We start from the raw sequence: 25,280 nt of genomic DNA on the forward strand, positions 1-25,280 counted from the left end.
CTTGAACGTTCAAACCATTTCCTTCACCAAACATCAGAATTTCTTCATTCCTTTATGAACAGATTGGTTTAACCTCAAAGTATTAAATTGAGGTGTTTTTTGCTTTGGCTTTATCAGTGAAGTGCACATTTATTTGAACTAAATGCTAATATTGGCGAGTGCTTAACACCAACACTAATAAATCAATGTTTGACAGTTATTCTTTGTTCACAACTGTTGTTTAAACATTACAGTAGCTTCTGCTGTCAGGACTGAGCAGCTGTGGCTGACAGGAACACCTTTACTGCTACTGAGCTAGGATGCTAAAAATCATCTTATTAGCTGATTTGCATCGTTTAAACTTTAAAAACCACTCTCCTGAACATACGTTTTCTAGCTTACGTGACAAAAATTACCTTCAGCTGCCTTTCCCTCCCCAGACCTAGGTTTCATGGAGCTTAAAATTGTCGCTGGCATGTGTCAGTTTTGTCACCGGCGTGCTCAAAAATGCTGCAGATGCCATGTTCGGTATTTTCTTGGGTCGTAGCAGCTTTAAGCAACTGAAGAAAGGATAATGAAKTCGCTGCCAGTCGGGGCAGAAACAAGAAAATGTGGAATCTCGAGTTTGACTTGAAAGTAAGACAACAACCCCCCTACCCATCGATAACCACACCCGGGGTGATGAAGACTTTGCATAGTAAAATGTGGGGTTATCTTTCATCTGCATTCCATCCATTCAGCTGAAACTTCAAGCCCTTCCCACTTTCCTGTGGCAGCTATAAAACCAAGGAGACCAGGTGATGCTTTCTACTGCAGATAGACTCCAGTTCTCCTATTGACGTCCTTCGTCCTGATCGAGACTCTCCGGCATGTCTTTCAGCACCAGATCCTACAGCCAGTCCATCGGCCACAAGACCATGAGCGTCTACGGTGGAGCAGGAGGGCGTGGCACCCGTGTCTCCTCATCCCGGATGAGCGTCGGGCCTTTCCTCAGCCTGGGCAGCACCGAGGGGCTCGACCTGCACGTCGACGCCAACGAGAAGGCCACCCTGCAGAACCTGAACGACCGCCTGGCCTCCTACCTGGAGAAGGTGCACAAGTTGGAGAAGGAGAACCTGCAACTGGAAAAGCAGATCAGAGAATGGTACGAGAGCAAAACTGTGACCACCCATGACTACAGCAACTACTTTGTCACCATCAAAGAGCTGCAGGACAAGGTAAGAGACGATAAACAAGAGCGGGTGTGTTTATTATAGCTTCTATCAAACCGTGAAAACTAAACCTGAGCTGACATTTGTAACTTTTTCTCAGATCTATGCTGCCTCCAGGCTCAACGCCAAGACCATCCTGGACATCGACAACGCCAAGCTGGCCGCTGAGGATTTCAAGATGAAGTGAGTGTTTCACATTCGCACCAACAAGGTGAACCCTGAGCTGCTCTCTGACCGGTTCTGTCCTCTCAGGTATGAGACCGAGCTGAACATGAGGCTGGCTGTAGAGGGCGACATCGCTGGACTCAAGAGGGTGCTGGATGAAATGAATATGGCCAGAATGGACCTGGAGCTTCAGTACGAGTCACTGAAGGATGAGCTCATCATGCTGAAGAAGAACCATGAGGAGGTGAGACGGCAGCTTGAATGATGGCGATGAAACAATATCAACAACTTAAAGGTTTAGAAAACCAAGCCCATGTGTCTGTTTATACAATCTCTGAAAGTGTCCTGATGCATCTCAGTAATCCAGRTAGAAAAGAATCAAAAAGAAAAACTAAGTCGGTCCTCTGGATGGGTTCTTCTTTAGTGAACTAAAGAAGAACCCATCCAGAGGACCCACTTATTTTTTCTTTTTGATTTTAATCTCTGAAAGTGATTGATTAAACAGAGGTCAGAGACATTCATCTTTTCAGTGGCAGCTGTTTACTGTAAGATTAAACCAGCTTAATTTGTCTTTTCTTTCTCAAGGCATGAACTCTGTTTTCCCCTGATAAACCAGAGGAAATACTGTGTTACTGTTCTCAAAAACATCTCTGCTGCCTGACGCTTTAAGTGCTGCCCCTCTTCTCTCTGCCCATTTCCATGTATTCTTCTCTTCCTCCATTAGCTCATTGTTTCTGTTTGCCTTTAACCCGCAGATTAAAGAATGGAAACACACATGTAATCCAGTACACCAGAACCTCATTGATCCTGTTGAGTTTTTAAATGTTCCCCGTATCATCTGCAGGAGCTGGGGCTGCTGAGGAACCAGATCGGTGGCCAGGTGAATGTGACTGTGGATGCTCGTTCCTCTGTAGACCTGAACCAGGTCATGAGCGAGATCAGGGATCACTACGAGGCTCTGACCGCCAAGAATCGCAAAGACGTGGAGTTGTGGTACCAGAATAAGGTTAGAAGTGAAGTCACAATAAATTTTTTGAAGAGTCGACCGGAGGGGTAACATGTGTGTTGTGTTTCTGCTCAGATGTCAGTCGTGGAGGTGGAAGTTAAAGAAAGCTCAGACACTCTGATGACGCAACAAACAGAGATTAAAGACCTGAAGTCCACCCTGCAGAGGCTCGAGATTGAACTGCAGTCCCAGCTGAGCATGGTATATCCAACCCCTGACCTGACCCAAATGATCAGAATCAAGTCCAGGATGATTTAGATTAACTTTTGATTTAAAAAATGGTTAGAGTTTTCAATGAAACTGCAGTTTGGGTACCAAAAGAATTAGCTACATTTTGCTGAAGAAGTTGAAGTTAAGCTCTTAAACCTTAACAAGAAAGCTGTACATCAAAAACCATGCAATAATTTACTCTGTATTTTGCCAGACTATGGTAATCCTGGGGTGGTGATGATGGGGCCCTTGAATATTACTGCCCAGGGTACAGCGAAGTGTTAATCCGGCCCTGTGCAGAACCATTTGAAAATTAACCCCATCACTTTGCTCTCTTCCCACAACAGAAAACATCTTTGGATGGAACCCTGTCAGAGACTCAGGCCCGCTTCGCCGCACAACTAGCCAATCTCCAGATCCAAGTCACAAACATCGAGGTTCAGTTAACCCAGATCAACGCCAGCATCACGTCTCTTGCTCAGGAGTACAGCGTGCTTCTGGACCTGAAGACCCGCCTGGAGAACGAGATCAAAGAGTACAGGAGGCTGCTCGATGGAGAAGACGAGAGGTGAGACCTGAAAATGATAAAATCAACTTATAGCAGAGATGATAAGAATCTAACATCTTTTTTTGTCTTTCTTCTATTGCCAGCTCAAAACACGGTAAGAAACTTTACACTCTTAAAATATTACAAACGTTTTAAAACTTTCAGAAATGATAATTACTCATGAATCTTTTTTTTTCTTTTTCAGTGATCACAAAGGTGATTACTGTGAAGGAGACCGTCGTTGATGGAAAGGTTGTTAAATCCAGCAAGAATGTTGATGTGAACGTGGGTCAAGTTCAGTGAAATGTTGAACCCATCAGCAAAATCCAATAAAAACCTTGCAATTGAAATGATTTTGCATTGTCTCTTTGTAAAAAGCATGAACTAATTTAGAGGAGCGTTGTGAGTTTTTCCACCACTGGAAAATACCGAGCACAAACTGCACCAACCTTTTACTGCTGCTCAGTGAAACATCTTCAGTTTTTGAGTATTGCTCCATGGATAGCTCTTAAAGTGACCTCAAAGTGTTAATTTAAACAACTTACAGAAATGTGGGAAAGACTGTGAGAAGWTGTGTCAATAAAGGCAGACCTAATGACACAAGAGAAACTGGGGATGAGTTGCTAAAATTTCTGACTTATTGGCTAAATTCCAGAACAAGTTGTGGGTTTAATAAGGCCGCTGGGATCAGTGAGTGCTGTCAGCACGTGTAGTTTACTGCCACCTGTAGAAACAGTGATGAACACTGTAATTTTGAATAAGCAGATAAAATATATATAAAAAAACGAAGTATAAAAACAATAGCCACTCACCCTTGGGGTACACCACCATTTTGATGGTGATCACAAAAAAGTGTCACTTTAATCAAAAAGAACTTGCTTCAAGCTTCAGATGGTTTAAAGTCACTTCAGGTAAAGCTTCTGTACCACAAGATATTTCAAAATCAAGGTGGAAAGTGCTAAAATAGCCCTGTTTTAATAAATTATGCAAACTTTCTCCAGATCATTAGGTAAAATGAACATTATGGAGACTAGTTACATAAAGATGCAGAACCTAAAATAGCTCCCTTACAGCAAAGAAATTGTGACAGATTTACTGTCAGTAAAATAATCAGAAACAACAAATAATAAAACTGCACAACTGGGCTCACTGTGAAAAAAAAAACCTTTTTAAACAGCTGCAGACGGAGAACAAAAACATGTTTTTTTGACAAAAGGTTTTCTTTTTTCCAAAATACAATAAACCTATTTTCGTCTTTAAAACCTTCTATGACACTGTTTCTCACAAAGCTCAACTCTAAATGCATCATTTGCATCTTTTTATGCTATTTTAATAACAATAGGGCAGAGACACATTTTAAAACATTTTGTATATTAAAAAGAAAAAAGAAAAAAATTGTGTAGRTCTTCTGGACGGGTTCTTCTCTAATGAAACGTTTTGTCTCTCCTCCAAGAGACTTCTTCAGTCTGAGAGTTTCAGGCAAAATTCAGGCTTTTAAGCCCTGCCTCCAGGTGACTGATACTCACATCACATGGCTATCGTTGACACCTAATTAACACTTATTGTTAACAGGGGGTGGAGTGATACTGGCAATGGCAGCGCTGTAGGGGGGGGACAACTGAAAACGGAGGCCTCCACCTCTGTTTAATGATGGACGGTCTTTCTTCACAAAATTGGCTTCTTTTACTCCTCTCTCAAACCAACGTTCCTCTCTATCAAGAATGAGAACATCCTCATCTCTGAAAGAGTGACCGCTGGCCTGTAAATGAGTGTAAACTGCAGAGTTCTGGCCATTAGATRTAGCTCGTCTGTGTTGGGACATTCTTTTGAACAGTGGTTGCTTTGTTTCCCCGATGTATAACTGGTCGCAGTCCTCCTGGCACTTAACAGCATATACAACATTGCTCTGTTTGTGCCGGGGCACCGGATCTTTGGGGTGAACCAGCCTTTGCCATAATGTGTTTTGGGGTTTGAAAGCCACTGGGACATCATGTTTAGAAAATAAACGTCTCAGTTTCTCCGAAACACCCGCAACATACGGAATAACCACTGGTTTGGGTCTGGGTTTGGGGTCTTCATTTTCACCTGAAGGTTGCATGGAGTCCTGTCTGTGTTTCCTGTCTGCTTTCAGGAAAGCCCAGTCAGGATAACCACACTGCTCCAGGGCCTGTCGTGTKTGTGATTTCTCTTTCTGCCTGGCTCCTGGGTTTGTAGGGACACTGTCTGCTCTGTGGTACAGAGTCCTGATCACTCCTAACTTGTGTTCCAGTGGGTGGTGGGAGTCAAAACGCAAATATTGTTCTGTGTGGGTGGGCTTACGATATACGCCAGTTTCCAACYGTCCACCAGTATCACTCCACCCCCTGTTAACAATAAGTGTTAATTAGGTGTCAACGATAGCCATGTGATGTGAGTATCAGTCACATGGAGGCAGGGCTTAAAAGCCTGAATTTTGCCTGAAACTCTCAGACTGAAGAAGTCTCTTGGAGGWGAGACGAAAYGTTTCATTAAAGAAGAACCCGTCCAGAAGACCTATACAATTTTTTTCTTTTTGATTTTTTACCTGGATTACTGAGATGCATCAGGACATTTTGTATATTCTTACAACCTTCTCTGTGAATAAATACTGATACACACTTGCACATGTTAAATTTTTTTTCTTTCCTTACAATGACTATAAGCAAGCTACAGCCTAAAAGTGTTTTACATACAAAGCCGGTGTTTTTTTTACAACAATAGTTTAACACTAGATGGTGCAATTCAGTTAAAAATCTCAACCCCATGGTAAAAGAAAAAAGAAAAAAGTCATCTGTAAAGGGTGTGTCTGTGYGATAATGTGTTATATTTCTGGAGCTTCAAAAGCCTCTCACCTACAAACTCTCTTTTTAGCTGCTTCTTTCCATATTTAAAATTATATTTGTATAACATTGGCTGAAGCCAGTGTTATGTCTGTAAAAAAACAGAGTTTTTTCATGCTTTGTGCTCCTACAGAAGGCAGCTCAGATGAGAAAGTCAAACTGAAGGCAGGAAAAWTTTTAAATTAAAGTCTGTTCTAAAACATCTTGATCAAATGCAGTTTAGGAATAAACAAAGATATGCCAATTACTTCTTATTCACATGTGCTGTACATGAATGAATATTAACTGAGTCAACATGCAGGAAGTTCACAGAGGGTGAATGTTTAACTTAGTGTGCAGAAACTGGCTGCACATGGAATGAGCAAACAAACAGTTGTACAAATAGAAATGCAGCCGCACACAGCCTCACAACTGCAGCTTCTTGTGTGCATGTTCAGTAAGTCCAGGATATTAGACTGAGACGTTGCACTCTGGGAGATTAACGCACAATACGGAGTGAATAGTTGAGCAGGATGTGATAATGTCTGTGGGTGGGGTGTGGTGCGTTCACAGCAGACTCTGAGGACCACGATGGTCCAAACAGGTTCACATCTGTGAGTCAGAGTTTCTCGGCACAAAGCTGCTATCTTTACTGTTTGAAACTGTTGCACAAACCCATCTCATTAAACACAAACACTGTCGCACTCACACAGGGCGGATACGACGCTTCGCTAAGAGTCGAGTAAGTTTGGCTCTGACTGACAGAACGCTCGGAGAGGCCGACTCCTCATCGTGGTGATGCCAGTTTTTACAGAGTGTGGAGCAAAGCAGACTGCTCTGAATTTACTGAAGGGTGTGCAAAGTGAAGTTCACATTCCTCTAAATCAGCTCCTTATATTGGGGTCAGGAGCCACAGTGGGGTCATGAAACGTCAAGCTTGGGTCTTGAAAGGAAGTCAGGCTTAATTACATTTTAAAATAGCAACAATTTATTTCATTTGCCTTATTAGCTTTAAAGGCTGTGGTTAGCATCAGAGTTGTAAATTAAATAAGTACAAATACTTTGTTATTGTACTTAAGTAGAAATTTTGGTAATCTGTACTTTACTTGAGTAATAATATTTCAGCGTACTTTTTACTTTTACTCATTACATTTTTACACAATTATCTGTACTTTCTACTCACTACATTTTTTTAAAAGGTGAAAAGTAGAGAGTCTTTACTCCTATTTTATTCTAGTTATTACTTAAAAGTTTTTTATCCTGATAAGTTKTCTCCTGGATAGAGTGAATTTAATTGTGGTTGGATGAGAAGTATAAATATATACCATTCTGACACCATGTTATCTTGTACACAACCCATCACAGCTGCACGCCGTTAGAAAAAATATTTTTTGGAGAAGTCACCTCCCAATAAATGTCATTTTGGAAAATCTAACTGCTCACTTTTACTCAGTACTTTTACTTTTAATACTTAAGTAGATTTTGTGTCAGAAATTTGCCTTTGATACTTAAGTACAAAAAATATCAGATACTTTAATACTTTTACTCAAGCAATACTTTTAAAGATGACTTCATCTTTTACCAAAGTATTTTTATGATAAGATTTGATTTGATTTGATTTATTCATTTCATTTAAAACAAAAAAGTTTACATTACAGAAAATACAAAACTTATGTCACAAAATAAAATGAAAAGCAGCAGAACGAAGAAAAAAATCATAATATCTGCCCAGATACTTGTACTTTTACTCAAGTGTCACTTTGAGGTACTTTATACAACATTGGTTAGCATATTTAAAATGGATAAAAGTAGCATAGTAAATTGCTCTTGTTTATTTGATCTGATAACAATGTTTATCAACCAATAATATAGGGTCTTTGTGACTGTAATTTTGTGGGTAAAAACTAAAAAGTTTGGGAACCACTGCTCGAAATGAACTGGAAATTGTTTGACGTCAAATTTAAGTTAAACTTTTTTTTWAAAAAACTCTCACAACAGTCCAACCCAGAAGTGATAAATGCATGGACCAGATTTTCTGATGTTTTTAATTTTAGCCTCACATGCTAATACACATTAATGCTGTTATGATAACACATCACTTTAGCCAATGTCTACTAAAAACTAATTATGGCAATTACAGTTTACCATTTATTACTTGATAATTATAGAAATACAAGCAAAAGTGAAAATGACATTTTAAGCATTTGCCTACATAAAAACATTACTTTTGGGTTTTGCAGGGAAACATTTTTAGCTGCTTGTTCTTTAAACTCTATCTCTGAACTGATTGAAGCTTGAAATAAAAGAAAACAAAATACAACATGGTCGCTMTTGTTTTGACAGAGAACAAAACTCTGAGTTCTGGACAAAGAGGATTTGTTTTATTCATTTAACACAGATAAAGGATTCAACCACAGGATAACCAAAATAAACCCAGAGCTGCATTTTTGCCAGTTGCACAATAACCAGTAAGAAACTTCAGTGGACTAAAACAAAAATATACTGATTTCCCACTTTGATATGACACATTGCGCTCACTTTCCCAACTCCACATCTAACTGATGGTGCGAGCGCCATTCTCCTGTATGAGATGCATCATGTTCAAAACAACAACAGATTCAAAAGTCATGATTTGGATTGTTTTGATGTGTCCATAGTAACTGACCTCTTTCTTTATGAAGCCTCCTCTACAGTATATAAACAGTGTTAGGTAGAAAAAATGAAATCAACACAATTATTCACAGATCGATAAAGAAGTCTCGGGTTAGAAACACAAGCTGACAAGAAGATAAGACTGTTGTGATTCATCTCTGTTGCAACAAAAGTTGGTTTATTCAAATTTGAGCCCAACATAAATGTTTTTGGATTGCAGAAAGAAACCTGAGCACCCAGAAAATAACACACCCATATGTATGAGAAGAACATGCAAACTGTGTGCAGAAAGACGCCCGCAGAGATTAAACCCAGGATATTCTCACTGAGAAACCACAGCTAGTGTTTATCCTCCACCTACTCTTATTTTTTATTTAATCATTATTCAACCAGGAAGTCCCAGTGAGATTAAAAACTTATTTTTCAAGAGAAACCTGGTCAGGAGCAAATACAATCCATCGTTCCCAAAATATCAAATAAGGAAAACATTAAAAATAAATATTAAAACAAATTAAGAACAACTGCTTCAAGTAATGCAGTTAGTTTCAGCTCCAGAATGATGCAGCTCGTTCCCTCTGCATAAGGATAAAGAAAATAATGCACATTGCAGATAAATGTGATGCTAAAAGGGCAGGCAGTGCTTACAACTCCCCACAAGGACTTGAGTGAACATCAAAGTTTGAGGGCGTAAAGTATTCCCTTTAGAAAGAACAATGTTTTTTTCTCGAGTCTCAATTTTCTGTGCCTTTAAATAGAAAAGAAACTCTTCCTACATTCTTCACAGCTTAAAAAAGGACATCAGACCAGAACAGAGTGAATGAAGGAATCAACCTTTATTGTTGGAGATAATCTTTCAGTTACAAACGAGTCTGCTTCTCATAGCCGCCCTGCTACTAACTGTTAGTCATAAATCACATTGTTGTTGTTTTAATTATCAGTTTGTTTGGTTGTTATTGGGTAATCACAGTCCTGTGTACAGTAGTCTAGATTAATTCACATATTCGCAAAAGAAAACGTTCAAAAGTTCAAAATCCCTGCACCATCTAAGCTGATTGCATCCTTTTTTATTATTTTAAAAAGTTTCTTGTTAAAGTTTAATTGGAGAATCTAATCTGAATACTGACAGAAAGAAAGCAAGGTGGAGTGTTTGTCCTGACTCACATGGTTAATTACTCCTGTATTAGTCAAATAACCTCTAACTAAGACGTGTGTTGAAATATTAAGATTGTGACGCAGTTAGAACAAAGCTTACACAGATTTCAACGACTAAGTGATGTTTACTTAAAGCTCTGACACGACTGGATATCTCCAATCCACAGTTTGTTTTGGGTAAAAACTCCAGAATGTAGACTCTGCTCTCACTCCCACTGATCCAGACGGTAAAAAGTATCTTAATCTCAGTCTGGAGTGTTCATGAGCAGACACGGTCAATACTTGTTTTTTCTCGTTCACTGAAATGATAAAGGTTTTACTGAAAATATCGTGAAACGGTGCGGCACGGTGGTGAAGCTGTTCCAGGATAATCTTCTACCACTTTCTAGGTGGAGTTTGCAAGTTCCCCCCATGCATGCGTGGGTTTTCTCCAGATACAGACATAAAACATGCATGTTAGGCTAACTGGTAGGTCTAAATTGTCCCTAGGTGTATTGGGCACCAAGTTAAAAAAAATCATTAACATATTTTTCATTATTTAGTTTTGAGTGTTAAACATTTTCAATTAACATTTAATTGTCATTTAGCTCACTGTTCTTACATTTAGCTATTTTTTTTTACTAAATTTTAAATTTAAATGTAACACAAAACAAAACAAAAAAAGGAATATTGAATCCTTAATATAAAAGTTAAATCTTAAATATTGAAGTTCACATTTAGGTATTTTGGAATGGAATGCAGCCTTTGCTGTGACATCATCATCCTGGGACAAGAGCAACCGCTAGAGCTCCAACGCAGCTAAAACTTCCCTGCAAGAAAAAGACTTTGGAGCATCGAGTGACAAGATATCATTAAATAAATAAGACATCAAACAAACGTGCAGATGCAGTCAGTGTTTGAGCTGCACTTCAAACTGCTGTTTTAAAACACATTTTCATTTTAGGTTTTAGATATTATTTTTAGCAGTGTTAACAGCAGCTAGCGGTGGCCAGCAGCAGCTATTGTTGATGTTTATTGCAGGATGATGACATCATTTTTGTTATCTGATGCTAACTTCAGCTAACCCTTCCTTGTAATCCTTTGCAGTCAGATTGATAAACATCTTGTGACAGAGCAACCGGAGTGGAGCACTCTGGAAATGCCATTTATCATTTTGTTTATAGGTAACAAAAGAAGTAGGGAAAAGTAGGGAAGCTTTAGCTGCAGTGGAGCGCTAGCGGTTGCAATTGTCTCAGAATGATGATGTCATAATATGAGCCGAACACCAACAACAAAGGCTGCGTTCCATTCCAAAATACATAAATGTGAACTTTAACATTTAAAGTTTAAATGTTTACGCTTAGATTCAAACATTTAGATTTAGGATTTAATATTTAAATATATTTTTGACGTTTAAATTTAACATTTAGCAAAGATTAGCTCAATTCAAGAACAGTGAGCTATATAATGAAAAATATGTTAGTGATTTTTTTTTTAACATTTCTTTTTACACTTGGCGCCCCAAAGATGTGCGTGAGAGAGAATGGTTTTGTCCAGTTTTTAATGGACTTGCGTTCTGTCCCGGGTGTGACCAGCTCCCTGCGACCTTGAAAGGAGAAGTGAGTAAAAAAAAATGGATGAATGAACTGTTTATTAATACAAACAAYGAAGGAAAGTGGCGCTTTGAGTTTTCACCTCCTGAGATGCACCTCAGCTGTTGAGTCATGATGTTGTTTTAGTGAAAACGCCCGTCCACAATGACCAACCCAAAGAAGACACGAAGTCGTCCATTTRAAAACCAGTGATCCGTCATCATCTTGTCTTCCTGAGGAATTTGTCGGTACCTGCTTGTTTCTCGGCTACTGTGCCAGAACTTGTCCACGGTGACTCATAAACCAAACAATAACAGTAACCCCCCTCAATAAAACAAAGGATTTTTTATTTTGGGACTTTGAAACTTGAGTCCAGAATCAGAGAATCTTCTGTCTCGGACCAGGAGGATTGCTTCAACAACACTCAGGAGACACTTCAGCATCTTCCTTCTTCATGTAGTTTTTACCATGGACTTAGTCTCAGCGAGGATTCATTGTTTTCATAATATGGCTGACAAACCAGCAGAGATTGAACATATCAGGAGCTGCACAAATAAACTCTGATCTCTGAAAAGTTATTTCTAGTTTTTTTTTTCCACGATGCTGAAACGAAGCCAGCCGTCACAGCATCACTGGTCTAAAGGCTAGAAAAGGAGCTGCCAACATTTTTAAAGCTTAGTTTCAACATTGTCTTTACCCCACTGTATGAAATAGTGCCAAGATTGAATTCTGCAAGTCCAGGGAGATTTGTGCAAATATGGCAAAAACCAGCCAAGAGATCAAGAAAACCAGTGCTGAAAGAAAGGCACGCATTAAAAGAACCCATGTTTAACAAAGAAAAGGCTGCAGTCAGATTGATAAACATCTTCTGACAGAGCAACCGCGGTGGAGCACTCTGGAAATGCCGTTTATCGTTTTGTTTATAGGTAACAAAAGAAAGCTCAAAGGAAAAAAAAAAAAGATCCTGCCACCAGTAAATAATGGTGGAAACCCCGTCATCAGCAGGCTGTATAGAGCGGAATGTGTCTGAAGACAAAAGGATATCCAGAAGAGTGAGACTGAACACAAAGACTGTTTTAAACAGCTCAGAACAAATCCTGATCTAAGATCCCATCTACACAGAAACAATGTATAAAATTCATTTTCAAAGGCCACTCCCGTGTTTTTGTGTGAATGGACAGAATATAATTGCTTTAAAACTATGTCATAGACCCACTTCTATTGTCACCTTTGACCCCAGGCATGATAAACGTATTGACATTAACAACAGTGACATCATGTTAGAGCTGCAGACGCTCATTTCTCAAATGAACAAAACCCTTTGTATCCTTCAAAGAACAGAGCAAAAAGCCTTTAATACGACAGCAGAGAAGGCAAAACCTAAAATGTTTCTAACTTTATTAAACAGGAAACAAAACTATACTGTATCAAGCAGATAAAAAAAATAAAACTGGAAAAAACGATCTCTGAAAACATTAGAAGATAACTGAAGTTGGTTGTGACAAAGTTGCGTTTAAATGCTTTTGCTGTGCTTGTGGTTATCTTAGGACTCCTGCAAATTCATTAGAGCCTCATGACTAGCGGAAGCCCAGCAATTCAGTCCAGAACTGCAGCATCTGGAGTTCTTCATCATCATCAAAGCTTCTTCATTGTACAAATGCTCTTGTTTGGAATTTCAAACCAACCACTTTCATGACTAAACGCCTTGTTGCTGCTGAAGAACAGTTTATTAAAAACATTCAGATCTGGGTTTTCTCCCTCACTATCAGGACAAAAAGCTGGGTGCAGACAACGCTGCACCAGTGCTGCATAAAGTACCACAAAGTGATACTTGAGTAAAAGTACAAGTATCTTACCAAAACATTACTTTGGTAAAAGTTAAAGTCTCCTTTAGGAATATTACTTGAGTAAAAGTACAAGTATCTTATAAAACTTACTTTGGTAAAAGTTAAAGTCTCCTTTAGGAATATTACTTGAGTAAAAGTATGAAAGTATCTGATATTTTTTGTGATTAATTATCAAAAGTAAAAGTATTGATTTAAAATGAGCAGTTAGATTTTCTGTAAGGACATTTATTAGGTGACCTCCCCAAAAAATGCAGAAATAACTATGTTGTATTAAAATAATAATTTATGTTAAATTTAGGATGCACTTGTCCAGCTGTTTCAGTTTAGATACATATATCAAGGCTGCACAAACCTTTTCCCCAAAATGAAAATCTATCTGAGGGCTGCGGCCAAATACAATAATATAATTAATGAAATACAAATACTTCTTAAGTACAGTCCTTTTATTTTAATGATTATGTCCTGCTGGAGTGTGACATGATTTGTTTGTGTACAAACTAATACGCTATCAAAATTTTATATACAGTATTTATACTTCTCATTCAACCACAGTTAAATTCACTCTATCTAGGACGCACAATTTATATGGATAGTATTTATATTTTACAATAACAAGCTGGAATAAAAACAAGCAAAAATGAAATAAAAGTAACGACTTTCTACTTCTTGTCTTTTTTAAAAATGTAAGGAGTAGAAAGTACAGACAATAGTGTGAAAATGTAAGAAGTAGAAGTAAAAAGTAGGAGGAAAAATAATTACTAAAGTGAAGTACAGATACCAAAAAATTCTACTTAAGTACAGTAAAGACATATTTGTACTTAGTTACTTTACAACTCTGCACACTCACACCTCAGGTTGATGGCATCCATCCAGCTTTAGGACGAGATGATGTTGCGTCCAGCATTTATCGGCGCTTTGGTTTGTGGCTGACGTCATCACTGATGTCTGGCCCAGAGGGGAAAATATGGAGGACCAGCTCTCCCCTCAGCTGTTTTGATCCAGAGAAAAGCCAGGACAAGTTTGGAGATGACAGGATGCAGAAGTCGCTGGAAGGCATCTGACCATTCCGACTTTCCCTCAACGAACCCAACATGAAAGTTTTTGAACTTTAGGAGGAAACGAGGATCTCTGCATGCACAAGAAGAACACAGGAACTCTGCACAGAGAGATGCCGATGTGCGCTTATTCAGGCCATGTAAAGCAGGACTCTGATGTTAAACTATGTTGGAGCTGAATTTGCATGTCACACACAGTGACCTTTGTTAAAACAGCAGCAGCTTCACTCAACTCAACTCGTTCAGTCATGTTCTTTCTTCTGTTTGAGCTCATTTCCCTCACAAACAAATATTACTGACCAAATAACATTTCACTATAAGACATCTCACAAAGTTAAACATCCTCTTTAACAGGAAAAGGCCAGACTGGGGACTGATGTGTTCATCAATAATCCTGGACTTTGTTTTCCAGCCGATAATAAAACTCATTTTGGTCAATAAAAAGCTTCGATTCGTGTTTTGAGCAACAGAAAAAAAAAGCCACTGAGTTTGCTGTTTTTGTTTCTAAAACAGATAATCTAAGCTTTTGGCTTGTAGGTTTTTAACTGTTAATTCAAAATACATTGTAAATTTGTTCATGTAGTTTGTAGAATTTGTAAAAAGATGCACATTTGATTCATACACTGAATATGTTATTAGGTTTGCTGAATATCTGACCCACAGTTTCACTGTGACAAAAAGACCTTAAAGAGGTTGTGTTTTGTTTTTAGGTTTTACCTAACGTGTGGTAAATAGATTTGGTGCATATAAATTGGTTTTAGAATCGCAGAACATAAGATTCACACAACTTTTTTACATTGTTCCTGATATGCTGAAAACTTATTTGTTTTAAAAGTTTTCCTTTCATTTGACCAAGTAAATAATTTCAGCTCAGCACCTTTTAAAACTCTGTACAATTCATGGAAATAGTTTCTGATTGACTTAAACTGATACTAAAAGCAGGAATCACGCTCGGCATGATGAAGACAGAAAACATTTTCATGCTTCAGCTCCACCTTGGAGTTAAAAAAAACATGTCCAGGATTTGCCAAGGCTCAGCTCAGCGACTGAACTGCAGCAATTATCCTTGATGTTTCACAGAGATGACCTGATGAGATAGTTTCTGAGTAATGTGAGCACATCAGAGTAATTACAGTCAGTTAGTGATCCTGTTGGAATGAGCTGCTGGTTCATCTCCTGAAGATGACCATCTCTGATATGCGGCAAACACGTCATCACCTTTGTGATCATAAGTTAAAGGCAGGTTAGTTAAAGCAGGTAAACACCAACTGGTTTGTTTCTGACAAACAAACAAAAAAGTTCAGCTTTCCTCCTGACTGTAAAGTGACCCGCACGTATCTGCATCCCCTCCCCACCAGCTGAGTCCAGATGTTTCTGCTCATCTGTACAGAAACTGGCTCAGGTCCAACTCTGAGATAAGGACGACACACACACACACACACAGGCACACAAACACACACAAAACACTGAAGTGGGGGGATGTCGTGTATGATAAGGTGAACAATAGCGTCCCGAAGAACTCCACTCGACCGAAATCATTAAAAACAATGTCGGTTTGTGTTTCAAGGCCTTCAGGTTGTTGTGCAGCCAACAATCAGTCAGGTTTATTAACGTCCTGCTCGTCGCTTCTGCCAGTTAATTATTACACTCAAACAAAACCAATCGGTAATAAAACATCAAAGGATGAATTATATGATTCACAGACAATTTCCTCTCTTTAATCTATGGAAAAGTACTGGATGACAGCCTGTAACTGGTCAATACTTCTACAAATTAAAGATTTGTTTTGCTTTTTGATAAAGAACCAAGGGCGTAACTTTAAGTCTATCAATGCTTATGCTCCAAAACACTGCATGTCATTTTCAGTACTTATAATTAAATGGACATACTGTACATGACAAAATGTACATACTGTATATGACAAAATGTACATAGTGTATATGACAAAATGTACATACTGTATATGACAAAATGTACATACTGTATATGACAAAATGTACATACTGTATATGACATCAGGTCAAAGTTACCTAAAGACAACAAGAGAGTTGCAGCTGTGTACTAACATTCAGACCTAAAATACCATGAAAAGTACAAATATGTCAAATGGAACGCGGGCGTTCCGGTGGATGTTATTGTGTTAGAGCAAATGATGTCATTTTATTTTTTTTTTTGGGGGGGGGGGGGTGGTATTGACTGGATCAAATTATTGTGGAGGTCATAACCTCTTCAAACCCCATGCAAATTGCACCTATGTAAAGAATGAGAGGTAAAAGTACAGATACGTAGAATAAAACTAGCACTCTGTAGGAGTGTATAATGCATCGCGCGACGCGCACCATGCCAAAGTTTAAAACAAAAATCTTGCTCAATCATTTAGAAATTTAAGTGTGTGTTATGGGTGACCCTTAAGTACTACCACTGCAATCTTTAGCTCAGTTTCTTAAAAATCGACTATTTTTAGCCCTTTTTTTTGTGTGTGTGTTTCCTAAAGTCAGTTGGCTGTGCTGGTCATATTAAAGAAAGTTGTCTCCAAAAACTTAATCAATTGCAGATGTACGTCCAGTGGTTCTCAGAGTTTCTTTAAGATCCGTGGTTCATGAAATATTTTCCCACCAGCCAAACACCTTGCACATACAGGTAATTACAAGTAATGCTTGTTTGGCTATTATGGCAGTTGGTGATAACAAATATTTATTTAGTTTAAGCTATCTCTGTATTTTATAATTTATAAACTCTGACTAAATGACTTCATTGCAAACTGCTTACTGGGAATGTTGACTAACGGCGGGACCCTAAAACAATAAATCTACGCCTCCTCTATTTGCACTGAGATGCAAAATGATTGCTGTGTCCAAGACAATACCTGCTGCTATTTCTGAAAGCACACAGAGTCTCATGTGAGCAGAGGGATATAGATATTAAAGTCTCAGAGATCCCAACCAGCAGAAGCTTCTCAAACACTCACATTCCACAACAGTTTCCTCACCGGAGTGGAAAGAAACCAAACCCCAGTCTTTAGAAGAAAAAAAAAACTTGTTTTTTGCCAAACCTATGGCCAAGCTTCAGAGGAAACCTCCTCCTTTCCTTCTCCCTCCTCTTGGTCAGTCCCGCCTCCACACCCAGCTCTATATCAACAGCCTGCCTCGCTCTATCAAACCTCACAGTGCTGTTTAGTTCACAGCTCTTCTCTCTTCTCGTGTTGCTTCCTGACCAGCAGAAAACCAGCCATCATGTTCAACCAGGGCATAACCCAGAGGAGCTACAGCTACAGAACCAGCTCTGCTCCCCACAAGGCTCACAGCGTATCCGGCCTCAGCTTCATGGGAGGCCCCCGCATCGCCGCCTCCACCGCCCGCGTCGTCTCCTCCGGGTATGGAGGCAGCAGCGGCTTCGACCTGTCCAACGCCCTGGACCAGAGCAGCGTTCACCTGAACGAGAAGGCCACCATGCAGAACCTGAACGACCGCCTGGCCTCCTACCTGGAGAAGGTGCGCTCGCTGGAGGCTGCCAACGCCAAGCTGGAGAAGCAGATCAGGGAGTACTACGAGCAGAAGGGCCCGGCAGCTGAGAGGGACTACAGCAACTACTGGGCCATTATCAACGACTTGAAAGACAAGGTATTCTGTCCTCTACAGTTTCAACACAAGACAAGTCAAATATTTGCAGTGGTGTTAATGATTCTCAGGGAAGAACTCAGGAGGCTGATGTGTGATTTGAAAAGGTTTCAAAGTATGCATAACACATGGTAGTTCCATAAAAGTACTGCATTTAAATGCATCAGAGAAGCAGTAAATATTAGAGGAAATAGATCATGTAACTGCAAACATACTGTGTAACTGATAACACGTCTGTTTCTCTGCTCATCAGATCAACGGCGCCACCATTGACAACGCCAACATCCTGCTGCAGATCGATAACTCCAAACTGGCTGCTGATGACTTCAAAACCAAGTAAGGCCAGTTCCTCGTGCAGCTGCAAAGGTTTGTAACGTGTTTCTCACTGCGGTGCTCTGCACCTTTATCAGGTTCGAGCATGAGCTGATGATGCGCCAGTCCGTCGAGGCCGACATCGCCAACCTCCGCCGCCTCCTGGACCAGACCACCCTGACGAAGGCCGACCTGGAGTTGCAGATCGAAGGCCTGCAAGACGAGCTGGCCTACCTGAAGAAGAACCACGCAGAGGTGACTGACACCGTCTCATGATCAGAGCGGCTCCGTGCGCAGATCTTAATGATCAACTCTTGTTTTCTTTTTTAAAGGAACTGGCAGCAATGCGCTCTCAGCTCACCGGCACGGTCAACGTGGAGGTGGATGCTGCGCCTCAGCAAGACCTGAACAAAGTCTTGGAGGAGATCCGCGCCCAGTACGAAGCCATCAGCGACAAACATCGCAGAGAACAGGAGGTGTGGTTTAATGAGAAGGTAAGATGATGACAGAGCAATGAGACCCCACATGTTGCAAATGACTGCTCCTCTCAGCAGCTCAAGCTGTGATTAAACCTAATCTGCTCTACGTTAAACATGTAATCATGGAGTTTGACTCAGCCCTTGTCTTTCCTCACAGTCGGCGACTCTGTCAAAGGAGGTGGCCATCAGCACAGAATCAATCCAGACGTCCAAGACGGAGATCAACGACCTACGTCGCACACTCCAGGGCCTGGAAATCGAGCTGCAGTCTCAGCTCAGCATGGTGAGAATGTGAAAAAGTAACCCTGAAACCCAAAACCACGTGTCTACATCTCTGATCCTGCCTTATATGAGCAAGATTCACAGATCTGAGCCGAGTCCGGACAAAATGAGGAGACAGATAGTGGGTAAAAGAGCACAAGGGGAGGATGAAAGTGGGGGAGGCATTACTGAAAGAATGAAGGGAGGCATGAAGATGAGGGGGGGTTGGTGAAAAAGGGGAGGAGCTCCTGCTCAGGGAAAACATTTCACAGGCATCTGCTCAAACTCAGAAAGTCATAAAGGAGCTTGAGGAGAGCTGAAGGAATGCTGAGGTGATTTATCTGTTCTCAGCTGCAGTTAGTCACTCCCTGAAACAACCTGCGGACAACAGGCAAAGTGATAAACGTGTGCTCATTCAAACCCAGCAGCCTTTTATCCTCACAGAAAATGAGGTAAAACTCAAAGCAAACAATCTTCCTTTTGTGCCGGGACGGTTGCATCCAGGGTGTGGCCGGCGCATACAGAAAACAGCATCAAAGACTTGATCCGTAACTGGTTTGCACAAGTGCAAACAGTGCAACACGTATGAGAGAATGACTTCCAATCTCATTTGTTGTATTTGTCCTGCCATCTTCTCTCACAGAAAGGGGCTCTGGAGAACACGTTAGGAGAGACAGAGGCCCGTTACAGCGCCATGCTCGCCGGCTACCAGAGCCAAATCAACATGCTTGAAGGTGAGCTGAGCAACATGCGAGCCAGCATAGAGCAGCAGGGTCAGGAGTACAAGATGCTGCTGGATGTCAAGACGAGGCTGGAGAATGAAATTGCGACCTACAGAAGCCTGCTGGAGAAAGAGGAGTCCAGATAAACTCAGGTGAAGGTGCTAAAATTCAAACACTCATAAAGGTAAAAACTGCACAACTCTAACCATCTTTCTCCTCTTTTCTTAACTGCAGGCCAACTGGCACGGGTAAGTCACATCTGTTTCCATCTAAACTATGCAAAAGATTTAATAAAAGCCATAACAAATGTCATTAAAGTTTGTTTCTTTGCTTTTGGTTTTAAAGGAGGCACAAAGACCACAGCCTGAACCGCCACCGTGCAAACCTCCAGCTAGAAAGCCTGACCTGCAGGACAAGCTTTTCTCAGACACACACATTTACTCCAACTAATAAAAGCTATTACACGAGACGAGAGAAACTGTGCAGAAAAAAAAATGTTGAAACGAAACCTGTCTAAATGTTTGTAATCCAACTCCTCTAAAGCAGAGGTGCAGTACTGGCTGTGTGTGTTTGTGTGAGAGCTGTCTGAAAAATAAATCTGCTGGAGACCATAAGCACTGTGTCGCTCTGAGACTTTACTGGACCCCCCTTCGCGAGAACCTCATCGGGTTCTTTTTCCATGACATCACTCTGTTTGTGCAGTCTCCGTAGCAACTGCATTACATTTTGGGAGGTGGGATTCGAGGTTGCGGAAACCTAGCTTACGTAACGGGCTGCTGTCAGGAAGAGGGAAACAATTGGTGAGAGATGCAGAGGGGAAAGCTTTAGGATCCAGAGGAAAGGCTTCACTGGGATAACAGTAAAAACAAACTAAAGTGAAGACCTTGCATTTCTTGAAGGATTGCCTGGTACCTTTCATGACAGAGATTTAGAATAAGATGTAGCTTATATTATGAGTTACTGATAAATGAGACTGTGCTGAGAAAATGTGTTGAGGATGACTCTCAAATACCACTAGGGTTAGCTCAGTATATGAAAGTGACCGAACATCTTAAATTAGTTTGACATAAAAGGTTAATAAGCTGTGCACATATGATTAGAGTTTTATTTAATTTATTATTATATACCGGTATATAGGGACAACTGTAAAGTATTAACAAATACCATACACTACAACATTTATTGCTTCGGCTAAGTTGCAATCCACACCCCCAGATGAGCCTTTGGCAACACAACACAGTTTAATATAAAGTTTAAAAATAATAAAACTATTGAGACTAAACATAAAACAAGATTAAACAAATCACAATAATATGAAAATAAAATGAACAAAACTGGTTCTCCTTCAAAAGCTATTTCAGTCCAATTGTTCATGAGATATTTTGCTAAAAGACAGTAGTTTAAAAAACAAATCTGTCTTATTTCAGGATGGGTTGTGAAAAACTCTCAGTTGCTACCACATTAAAATTATCTCAGGATTTAAGAAAATAATGGAATTATAACCATTTTTGTGTTTGCTAAAGTCTCTTATAGCTGTGGTGGCTTTTTTGAATGGGGTTAGTCATTTTAAGAGGTCCGTCCAGTTATTACTTTCTTAGAGTTTCACTTCATTCATCGTTATTTATATGCGGACATGTTAAGTACCATTCACTATAACATCTACAGCCAAGGATAATTTGCAAGGCATGCCCCCCAGATGAGCCTTTAGCACAGGGGTCTGCAACCTTTACGATCAAAAGAGCCATTTAAGCTACTTGGCTCACTGATAAAAAGTGTCCAGAGCCGCAAAGCAAGCTACAACTATAATTATCAACTGGTGGTCCGTGGACTTTTTCGAGGCCTTTTCGGTAACCTTTACGGCCAGTGGAGGTGACATTATAAAACAAACAAATATATTGTGAATTTTATTATTCTTTGTTATTTTTACAGATCAGGACAAATGAAAAGACCAGATTCAAGTAAAAGAAAAATAGTTTGTAGTTTTTACCGACTTTCATGAAAACTAGCACAACTGAACTATTCAGCTATATTTTTTCTAACTCTTCTTATTATGTAGTCTTTAAAAATTTTAAAGGTAATTGATGGATTTTAGAGAAAGATCATAAAAAGAAGTTGGATTATTTAAGTAAACAACAGGCTAGCATGAGCTAATCAACATGTTTTACTTTTTGTTTTAGTAGTACTGATCACATTTTTGCATATAAATTGATTTCTTTTGTGGGTATAAAAACAAACAAAAAAATTATTCTGTTGTTTTCGAAGAGCCGCTGCAGAGGGACCAAAGAGCCACATGTGACCCCAGAGCCGCAGGTTGCAGACCCCTGCTTTAGCAACATATAAAAATAGAACTTAACACTATCAGGACATAAAACAAGAATAAACAATCACAATAGTATGAAATGGGTGGCAATTATTCATGACTACAAAACTGATTCTCCTCCAAAGACTACTTCTGTTCAATTGTTCAGTTGTTCAATTCAATTGTTCAATCAATTCAATCTCACTATTTTTAAAAAACACTGCATTATAACCATTTTTGTGTTTGTTAAGTTCCCTAAGTTAGCTGTGGCAGCCATCTTGAATGGGATTAACCTCAAAAGTTAGTCCTTTAAAGAGGTCCAACCAGTGATTACTTTTTGAGAATTTCATTAAAATGTGTCCTTTAGATCATGAGATATTTTGCTAACAATACAAACATGCAACAAGCAAGATGAATGTGAAAGTTGTAGGACTAAATGTGGCAAATGACCCCACAGTTTCCCAAAGGAGGTTCTTTCTTTTCCTTTTCTTTTTTTTAAGGCGACACACCCAGATGGTTGACTAATCTTTGCCCTGGACATTTTTCAACAGCGTAGTATGAAGTTTGTGTAATTCCTGTCACCTAGAAACAAGAAAACACACAACTCAGGAAAGAAACAGGGAGAAGGAAGCAGTTCAAACAGAGAATAGCAGAACAAAGAGAGTCATTGTGGAAACAGGTGTTATCAGGTCCGGACTCTGACCTCCCTGGCGAACTTAAAATAACGCCAAATGGTTACTGATGTTATGATGGAGACTCATTCAGGGTGTGGCTCTCAGAACGTTGGCTGATGTTTGATATGTGAAAGAAATCAATATGTTTGTTTGCTGTGTTCTTTTTTTTTTTTTTGCGAATGTCTGAGAATCCCGTGAGAACTTCAAGATTCTCAAACGATGGTGTAATGTTAGTCGACGAGAACGGTTGGATTTTTAGACGGGATCAAATTTCTTCGCTCACTCATATTTTGAACCTTCTTGTTTCACATCAGCTCCTCTTCCTCCCAGCTTTAAACAGAGATGACTGCAAGGACATTTCTGTCATGCATCTGATTTAAAAGAAAAATCCAGAGCAGGTCATAGAAAGGATGTTGTGCTCAAACTATTTTAACCAAACAAGCTTGTTTGAGAGATAAATGAGGGTTTTTTTTGTCTTTCCCCTGCTGTTAAAATGTGCCATGAGTGTTCGTTTTTTTACATCACTTTTACTTCAAGACAAGTCAGTTATCTGAAACATCCTGGAGCTGTGTGCTCAGTGCCTGTCTCAAACTGAATCCACTGCAGGAAGAGCAGTGTGGTTTTTGTCCTGGTCGTGGAACACTGGACCAGCTCTACACCCTCAGCAGGGTCCTGGAGGGTGCATGGGAGTTCGCCCAACCAGTCTACATGTGTTTTGTGGACTTGGAGAAGGCATTCGACCATGTCCCTCGAGGACTCAAGTGGGGAGTTTGGGTACCAGACCCATTCATACGGGCTGTTAGGTCCCTGTACGACCGGTGTCAGAGCTTGGTCCACATTGCCGGTAGTAAGTCAGACTCGTTTCCGGTCGGAGTTGGACTCCACCAATGTTGCCCTTTGTCACGAATTCTGTTCATAACTTTTATGGACAGAATTTCTAGGCGCAGCCAAGGTGTTGAGGGGATCTTTTTTGGTGACCTTAGGATCCCATCTCTGCTTTTTGTGGATGATGTGGTCCTATTGGCTTCATCAGATCGTGATCTCCAGCTCTCATTGATGGATGAAGATCAGTACCTCCAAATCCAAGATCGTGGTTTTGAGCTGAAAAAGGGTAGGGTAGCTTCTCTGTGTCGGGGAGGAGGTCCTGCCCCAAGTGGAGGAGTTTAAGTGTCTCGGGGTCTTGTTCATGAATGAGGGAAGAATGGAGCGGGAGATCGACAGGAGGATTGGTGCTGTGTCTGCAGTGATGCGGGCGTTGTACCGGTCTGTCGTGGTGAAGCGAGAGCTGAGCCTTAAGGTGAAAGCTCTCGGTTTACCGGTCGGTCTACGTTCCCTCATCTATGGTCACGAGCTTTGGTTAGTGACCAAAAGAACGAGATCACGGATACAAGCAGCCGAAATGAGTTTCCTCCGCAGGGTGTCTGAGCTCTCCCTTAGAGATAGGCTGAGAAGCTCAGTCATCCAGGAGGGACTCAGAGTAGAGCTGCTGCTCCTCCACGTCGAGAGGAGCCAATTGAGGTGACTCATCTGGTTAGGATGCCTCCTGGATGCCTCCCTGGTGAGGTGTTTCAGGCAGGTCCCACTGGAAGGAGACCCAGAGGAAGACCCAGGACACACTGGAGGGACCATGTTTCTCTGGCCTGGGAACACCTTGGGATTCCCCCAGAGGAGATGGCTCAAGTGACTGGGGAGAGGGAAGTCAGGGTCTCTCTGCTTAGGCTGTTGCCCCCGTGACCCGACCCCTGGATAAGAGGAAGAAGATGGATGGATGGATGGATGGATGGATGGATGGATGGATGGATGGATGGATGGATGGATGATTTAACACTGCGTTAAACTACAAACATACATCTGATGCATCAGAATAGACCAGTCTTTTATATTCAGTAACTAACAGAAAATAAAGGTGTCTTTTTAATGTTTTAAGCACAAATCATAATATTTAATTTAGATGATCTGAAATAAAATAAAAATCATTGTGACTGAATATAAAGTTTTATCTGCTCAATAGTTTGCAGCTGTTATTGCATGTTTCTGCTCAACATAGTGTGACAAAAGTTTGTATTTAGAGACTGATCTGGATTACAGGCGGGTTTAAACACACATTCTGTGTTAATGTATACGTTCACAGGGAATTAAATTATGCAAACTCCCCTCAGAAAGGCTTAGGCCACGAGGCGATCCTGCATCCTCCTCACTGAGAAACAACACTGTGCCACCCAACACTGCTTMACATGTCCGTGAGCTTCACTCCACTTCTTCCCAGCGTTAATTATATAGTTTGATGTTTGTCTTTCAAGTCTGTGTGTTTCATCAAGGAAAAGTGTGGAGTGAAAACGCCCAATATGGCAGGAGCTTAGGAGAAAGACAGCTTTGAGCGCCAGGTGCTGAGAAGAAAAAGGGTGTGGTTACTCAGTGGTGAGGTGGTGCAGGGCGCACACAGGTATCTGTAAAATGCTCTTTGATCATCAGCAGTTTGGACATTCAGTATTCTGCTGTCAAACGTCTTAAATCAGCTACATGAGATGGAATTTCAAACATTCTCAAATGAGAAAATAATTAGCTAAAAATAAAAAAAATGCACAAAGTGTATGCCTGATCCAATTGTCTCAGCCTGCAGTGATCCTGTTYTGACTGGATAAGCTGCACTATGATTAGGTTAGCTTAATGTGGCAGAKTATCTT

General features: G+C 40.3%; 2 protein-coding genes and 1 long non-coding RNA gene across 3 annotated transcripts in view; 2 read left to right on the forward strand and 1 right to left on the reverse strand.

Annotated features, from left to right (window-relative positions):
- LOC106518783 (uncharacterized) overlaps positions 1–14,604 on the reverse strand; it is a 29,974-nt gene extending 15,370 nt beyond the window's left edge. Inside the window, exon 1 of the long non-coding RNA XR_001310363.1 lies at positions 14,027–14,604. This is a non-coding gene — a long non-coding RNA (uncharacterized LOC106518783). The remainder of the gene's footprint in view (positions 1–14,026) is intronic.
- LOC106518779 (keratin, type I cytoskeletal 13) lies at positions 808–3,468 on the forward strand. The gene is made up of 8 exons (XM_014010180.1): positions 808–1,196; positions 1,291–1,373; positions 1,443–1,599; positions 2,200–2,361; positions 2,437–2,562; positions 2,919–3,139; positions 3,223–3,233; positions 3,324–3,468. The coding sequence occupies exons 1-8, from the start codon at positions 849–851 to the stop codon at positions 3,419–3,421; spliced, it is 1,206 nt and encodes a 401-aa protein (XP_013865634.1). The 5' UTR covers positions 808–848; the 3' UTR covers positions 3,422–3,468.
- Positions 14,605–17,446: 2,842 nt separating the features above from the next.
- LOC106518780 (keratin, type I cytoskeletal 19) lies at positions 17,447–20,237 on the forward strand. The gene is made up of 8 exons (XM_014010181.1): positions 17,447–17,852; positions 18,103–18,185; positions 18,260–18,416; positions 18,494–18,655; positions 18,798–18,923; positions 19,545–19,775; positions 19,858–19,871; positions 19,969–20,237. The coding sequence occupies exons 1-6, from the start codon at positions 17,466–17,468 to the stop codon at positions 19,767–19,769; spliced, it is 1,140 nt and encodes a 379-aa protein (XP_013865635.1). The 5' UTR covers positions 17,447–17,465; the 3' UTR covers positions 19,770–19,775; positions 19,858–19,871; positions 19,969–20,237.
- Positions 20,238–25,280: the final 5,043 nt, after the last annotated feature.

Source organism: Austrofundulus limnaeus, unplaced genomic scaffold (genome assembly GCF_001266775.1).
Source record: "Austrofundulus limnaeus strain Quisiro unplaced genomic scaffold, Austrofundulus_limnaeus-1.0 Scaffold66, whole genome shotgun sequence".
Taxonomy (NCBI): domain Eukaryota; kingdom Metazoa; phylum Chordata; class Actinopteri; order Cyprinodontiformes; family Rivulidae; genus Austrofundulus; species Austrofundulus limnaeus.